The 6,517-nt window shown below is 37.1% G+C and overlaps 1 protein-coding gene across 1 annotated transcript; it reads left to right on the top strand.

Moving 5' to 3' along the window:
* Nucleotides 1-690: 690 nt before the first annotated feature.
* LOC137733145 (cyclic nucleotide-gated ion channel 1) lies at nt 691-4,446 on the top strand. The gene is made up of 7 exons (XM_088697024.1): nt 691-1,032; nt 1,669-2,134; nt 2,234-2,431; nt 2,696-3,000; nt 3,124-3,235; nt 3,448-3,696; nt 3,797-4,446. Exons 1-7 carry the CDS (start codon nt 989-991, stop codon nt 4,271-4,273), a joined length of 1,851 nt encoding a protein of 616 aa, XP_088553150.1. The 5' UTR covers nt 691-988; the 3' UTR covers nt 4,274-4,446.
* Nucleotides 4,447-6,517: the final 2,071 nt, after the last annotated feature.

Genomic DNA, 6,517 nt, shown 5'->3' with positions numbered 1-6,517 from the left:
ACGCACGTGCATAAGGTATTTTTTGAATCTTGGTGTGCTACGCGTAACTTACACGTTTTAAATGTATTTATAGGCGTAAATTGACAAAAGGAAATCAAATATTTGAAATAAATGAATGATCTTAGATCATACTAGAAGAAACCCATTATAAACCAATTTAAGCAGCTAAATCCACATAATAAAATTGATCTCTATTGAGTTTACTTTAAGAATAGAGAAAATAATATTTAATAAACAATTAATTGAATCACATTATTGCTAACTCATTATGGGGCTAAACTCATCTCATCCCCCTTGGTGTAGATAATATCGTTTGTTTACAAAAAAACAATTATTTGACAACTAATTTAATCACATTATTATCTGCGTGCGAAAGACATTTTTTATAACAGCTATTACATGTCTTTTAAGATGTTTTGAACGTGTTTAAAAATAGAGAAAGTAATATTTAATGAACAACTGAGTGAATCACATTATTGCCCTATTATGAGGTACTAATTATTAAAAAAAAAAACACTATTAACATGACGAAAATACACCTACCACATTTGATGCATTATTTTCGGTTGCTTTTGAAAGTTTTTTTTGTTTAAAGGGCATTTCTGTCTATTTATTTTCTGTGAAGCTTACACCAAAACACTGTTCATTGGACCCTTGACTTTATATATAAGATAACACCATCATCTGCATGAAACAACTAGCTATTTGATGCAGAGAATGCTACCAAACTTCGGTTTCCGCCACTCGAATCTGCTCTCTCTCTACTTGATCCACATTGTAAACTGAAAGCCTCCCAAACTTAGCCATTCAGGCATCGTTGCTGTAATCTTCCATGTAGCTAAACTCTCTCTCTCTCTCTCTCTCTCTCTCTCTCTCTCTCTCTCTCTCTCTCTCTCACACACACACACACACACAAAATTTCTTTTTACTGTAAAGGTAGCATGGAATATTGATCATCACGGTGTATCATAAACTCGATTCAGTAGTTATGGCTTGTGGAAGACAAGCTTTAGATGTGGAGAACCAGGCAAGGTTAGCACTTCTTTACATTAAGACTGCAATTTTTTGTCTCTAATTTTTTCAGATACAACTTTGTATCAAACACTGGGACTTCTATATGTACTGGCTTTGGCTGGCCAAATACTTCATCCATTTTATGGCTGTAACTTGTGATTATAATCAAAAGAAAGTTGAGGTTCCATCATAAAACCAATTGAAAATATAAGGAGTAGCCCAACTTACTCATAAGCCCATGTAAGGTTTCTCCTCTCATTATTATGGGGTTCATTCTCAACATGCCTTTTCACGTGTGGCGACTTTTCAATCCTAACACGTGACAACACAACGGGGTGACGTGTAGTGCATGTGGCCGTTTTGCTTCACATGTGAAAACACGCCTCCTTACGCTTTCAAATGCCGAGCATTTAGTTTTCTTCATTTCATTTGTCTGCCTGTTTTTTTTCTCATGAACACTCATATGCATATTCTTCTACACTACACGGCCCTTATGTATGCTTCACACTAAAGAATGCTCATAGTAGCTTACATACAATCCACTAGTTTATGTATACCTCATAAACTCTATCTCCGACCAGCACTTTGCTGGATCTTTTTGTGTTTCTTCATGATTCTGATGAGTGCAATTTGTTCTTTTTCTGTTGTTTCAAGATCTGTTACAGGACAGCGCAAACCAGCGATTACAATGGCATTAGATGCCCTAATAAAGGGAATGCGGGATGAACAAGGGAACTTACTTCCCAAGTGGAGTATGATATTTGTTATGTCATGTGTGTTTGCCGTCTCACTAGATCCTCTATTCTTTTACATTTTAATCATTGATCAAGATAACAAGTGTCTTCAAATGGACAAAAAGCTAAGAACTATTGTTCTTGTGTTGCGATCACTCACGGATACCATTTTCGCTGTGCCCTTTATATATAAAATTTACAATGGTGTTAAAGTTGAAATGCACAAAAATTTGAGGACTAATGTGGCTGCAAATACCACGAGAAATTTGTTTCGGGAATCAAAAAGAGAAGTGTTGATTGAAGGTGGCAAGAAAATTACTCAGAAGATGTCGTGGTTATCTTTCTCCATCATAAATGATTTTCTAGCTCTTCTTCCCGTCCCACAAGTAAGAGAAATTAAATTTTTTTTTTTTTGTGCAACTATTCTTAACTAGCTAGCTGTAATTAGTGGATTTTTCTAAAACCTTTTTATTTCTCTTCTCTAGCTGCTAATATTAGTTGCTTTTTACAATATGAGAGGAGCTGGATATGTGGAACATAAAAAGGTTCTTAATATCTTCCTTCTTGGTCAATATCTACCAAGGATATATCGAATTCACTGGTCGTCCAATGAACTTCGAAGGACTGCTGGAATATGGGTTAAGGGTCTATTCAATTTTTTTCTCTACATTCTTGCCAGTCACGTAAGTTTCACTTCGATTGTCATTTCATTAATATATATTCTGTATTCACTTTTGTTGGATGAAGCTTTCTTTTAGAAACCTTAGACTTTGTTTGTACGTTTCGGATTATATGTACCATCAAACTTACTTTCGTCATCAATTATTACAAGACAACTTTTTGTTTGTTCGATTTTGTTAACGTCGGCTTAGTCATAATTTTTCCATAATGCATTGTATGTTCCTTAATTGATAAATCGTTTGATTATGAATTTGTTACTTTTGTAGATACTTGGAGCTTTTTGGTATTTCTTTTCTATTGAACGAGAGACATCATGTTGGCACAATGCCTGTGCAAAACATAGTCCAGATCCTATAGGATGTACGAATACTTTCTATTGTGGGCGTCGAACTACTACTTCGAGAAATATAACATTTCTAAACGAGCATTGCCCGTTAGATACTCCAGATGGTGCCTTACCATTATCTAATTTTGGAATATTTCTCGATTCCCTTAAGAATCATAACTCAGAGCATACAAAGTTCGGAAAGAAGTTCTTTTACTCTTTCTGGTGGGGCTTGCGAAATCTAAGGTTAAAAGTATATCCACTGACAATAAACAATTTTAAGAGAATTAGTAACGAATAAATTTTTTGGGGTTATCTAATTCCGCAGCATTGTCTAATATGATGTCATGTACCTGTAATGTTTTGCAGTAATTTTGGGACGAATCTGACAACAACTACTAATGTGTGGGAAAACTTATTTGCAATTCTCATTTCCATCATTGGCTTGTTACTGTTTTTATATCTCATCGGCAATGTACAGGTTGGTACATTCAAAATCTCACTATATAACAGTTTTATTTTTCAATTGTTATTCTTCAGCGCCTCTATCGTGTACAATTATTTGTGAATGAATTTGAAATTATATAAGATACCTAAGTCCTTCGGTGAAAATACCTTTCTGGTATGTAGCTAGCTAGGACATAGGAGATCATTGATCGAGCTTCTTAATGAATTCTACTTGTGGTGAGACAGACTTTAATACAGTTGGAAGCTGAAAAATCAGAAGAGATAAGACAGAAGATTGAGGTGAAGCAGCTGGGCGTAAACCAGTGGATAGCCGAAAATAAATTCCCTGATGATATCAAGAAATCAATCAATCATAGCATAGAGCAAGCATTGAAAAAAGACAAAGATGCTGATGTCCAGAACCCATTCCTTATTCTTCCCTGGAAAACCAAAAGATCTGTAAAACGTCATCTTCTCATGGATGCACTTAGAACAGTATGTTCTTCAAAACTCGATTTCTCTCCATCTATTTATTCAGTTGCATCCAATTTCGCTGCAATGTTGTTCTAATGAAATTTGTGCGGCATTTGTGTAGGTAAAAAAGCCTAAATACATGGATGAATATATGTTGACGTTGATGTGCGAATATCTGAAATCAGTGACATACATTGAGAACACCTTCGTTTTTCGAACAGGAGATCCACTCGATTGTATGCTATTCATTATCAAAGGGACAATGTGGACCTACACATCGAGTGATAGTCAAGCTGGGCAAGGAATCTCATCAATGGCCACCAAGCACCTCGGGAAAGGTCACTTTTACGGGGAAGAGCTTCTTGATTGGGCATCAGACAGTTTCGCCAAAGTTCCAGTCTCCAGCAAACATGTCAAAACTCAAACAAAAGTAGAAGCATTTGTGCTCATGGCCAAGGACTTGGCAACAGTAGTCTCCAGATGCGAGTTGGCACGTCATACTGTTCGTCGTTTCATTACCAAAACGCAACGACGTCCTCCCCACTCCCCGGCTGAAATAGGGGGTGACAAGATCTTGCCATTTACAGCAGGCAATTAGTATCTTCATAAACATCAAAGTCGAGACGCTCTATTTATGCCAAGAGTTCCATGAACAACCTAGCTGAGTACATTTTGTATAAGCTCTGGCCTCAAAATAATATTTTTATTGGTTGATAATTAGCCGTACGTTTCAATAATTAAGCAGTGGTAGCCACAATACCATTTCTGTCATGGATATGTTTATGTTGGTCATGTTCTGCAAAATTTGCAGTTACAAGGTTTTATAGAAATTGAAGAGATGAAAAAAATAAAAAAGAAATTGATTAGCCTGACACACTCAAATTAAACCCACATAAGAAACTAGCATATCTAAGGTAATGTGGAGCGAATACCATCCGACCGTAGTACTACGTAGCCCCATGACCTTAGTGTAGATACTATCGTTTGTTAAAAGAAATAAAAAATAAATAAAAGGAAGGTTAGGGGAATATTTGGAAAAGACTTGGACAAGTTCTTTGTCAATATCTATGTGCAAACAATGTTTAACCCTAATTTCTAATTATTTTTATTTATAATAAAATTGAATCCGAAAAAGTCTTCTCTTCCACATGAAAAATAATCTCTCACACTCGCTATCTTTATTTCTGACCATGTATAGGCCTATACAACTTGTATACCTCGGATAAAAACTCACCTATGAATAAACATCCAATAAAACTCAAAATTTAAATAAATTACCACATAAGAAAATAAGTAACCTATTAATAAGTTATTTACAATTTATGCCATAGCTTTCTTTAACTGTTCTGTGAAAGCCCGTTCTGAAATAATTTACCGATAACGTGGGAATGATGTTTCTGCCCTTACTTGTTAGTGGTTGTGTGTATGTGAATGGGCTACGTTTTGGATTGGCTTTTGTGATTGGTTAAAACATACACGCACACACATCCACACATGCACATGTGCACCATTTTCTTCCTTTCCTGGTTCTCTTTCTCATCATTCTCAACACTTCTTCCATTTTCACCATATTTGTACAGACAGCATCACACTTCACAATTTTGGCACGGATCGAGGTTTCAAATACCCTCTTCGTGTTCCTTGTGACCTAACCAACACGCTCATACCCTTGGTTTGGCTTGGAACCCTCGAAAACCCTATGAATCTGTGGACTCTGTCGATGGTACTGTTCACATGCTCATGATCGTGGAGGTTTTATCAAGTTTTGAGATCACAAGGAGTCTTAAAACGTTCTCACGAAGCTCGGAGAGCAAGTTTGAAGGATTTTGGACGTCGGGATAGCAAGTTCTAAAGTTTGGCCGGATTTTGTAAGATTTCTCCGGCGAGATTCCAACATTTTTAGTGCTTCAAAGTGGTATAAACTTCTTTCCCTTGTCCTAAGCTTCATTTTGAAATAAATTTTGTGAAGTTTGGTTGAGAAATGAGTGAGAAAAATAAGTTTGAAGATTTTCCAGAATCCGGCTACACAGCGGCTGTCGGCGCCGGATTCCAGTGACTGAGGTAGGAGACGACAGAATATTCCGTCAAAGTTGACGGAATATTTCTAACGAAGACTAGTGGCGTAAGGTTAAAGTTAATGAAATATTCTGGTTTTGACGAAATATTCCCTAACGGCGTTAGGGATTCCGTTCGTGCGCCAGACACGTGCCTGCGCGTGGGAAGAGCGTGTGGTCGTGCCTTGGCCAGCACGTGGGGGAGCGTGAGGCTTCCGAAATTTTTTCTAAAAATATGAGGGTGTTCGTGGGATTGAGTAGAGCATGTTGGTATATTCAAACACCATAATTGAGCAATGTACGAGAAGTTATTACTTAAAGTTGGTTATGTGCGTTAAATTGACGGTTTTATAGTTGTTTCATATATAGGTGAGGACTATTCTGAGGACGAGCGCAACCACACGAGGCTTGGGGCCTACGACCCTTCTGCGTATCAGTGAGTGGGCTTTTGTTTTCAGTATATGTATATTATGATTGGTATTTTCCCAGAAATTACATTTTAATGGTTTTATAATCAAAATGGTTTATGATTGAAATGCCATGTCAAATATCGTCGATATTATTATTATTATTATTGTGATTGTGTTGGTTATGCTTTGGTACCGCGGACGCTCAGGTAAGTTAGGTGAGTATGTTGTTAGTGATAGATGTGGTGTTGCCGAGATTGAGTTATAGCTTATATTCCTGCACCTCGGTGCTTGTGCTCTGCCATAGTAGGGCCTAGCCTTCACGTGATCGTTCACCTCCCGCACCGTACGCTCGCCTTGGATCCAAGGTAAGTGCCAGCC

This window comes from Pyrus communis, chromosome 7, assembly GCF_041283825.1.
Source record: "Pyrus communis isolate YQ-2024b chromosome 7, ASM4128382v1, whole genome shotgun sequence".
NCBI lineage: Eukaryota > Viridiplantae > Streptophyta > Magnoliopsida > Rosales > Rosaceae > Pyrus > Pyrus communis.
The sequence above is the reverse complement of the archived record's forward strand: the minus strand, read 5'-3'. Positions and strand labels throughout refer to the sequence as shown.

Bases quoted from the DNA above. Each gene is read 5' to 3' on its own strand.
- LOC137733145 (XM_088697024.1), top strand. From the start codon at position 989: ATGGCTTGTGGAAGACAAGCTTTAGATGTGGAGAACCAGGCAAG. The intron at 2,135-2,233 runs GTAAGAGAAATT...TCTCTTCTCTAG, and splicing joins CTCTTCTTCCCGTCCCACAA to CTGCTAATATTAGTTGCTTT. The intron at 2,432-2,695 runs GTAAGTTTCACT...TTACTTTTGTAG, and splicing joins TCTACATTCTTGCCAGTCAC to ATACTTGGAGCTTTTTGGTA.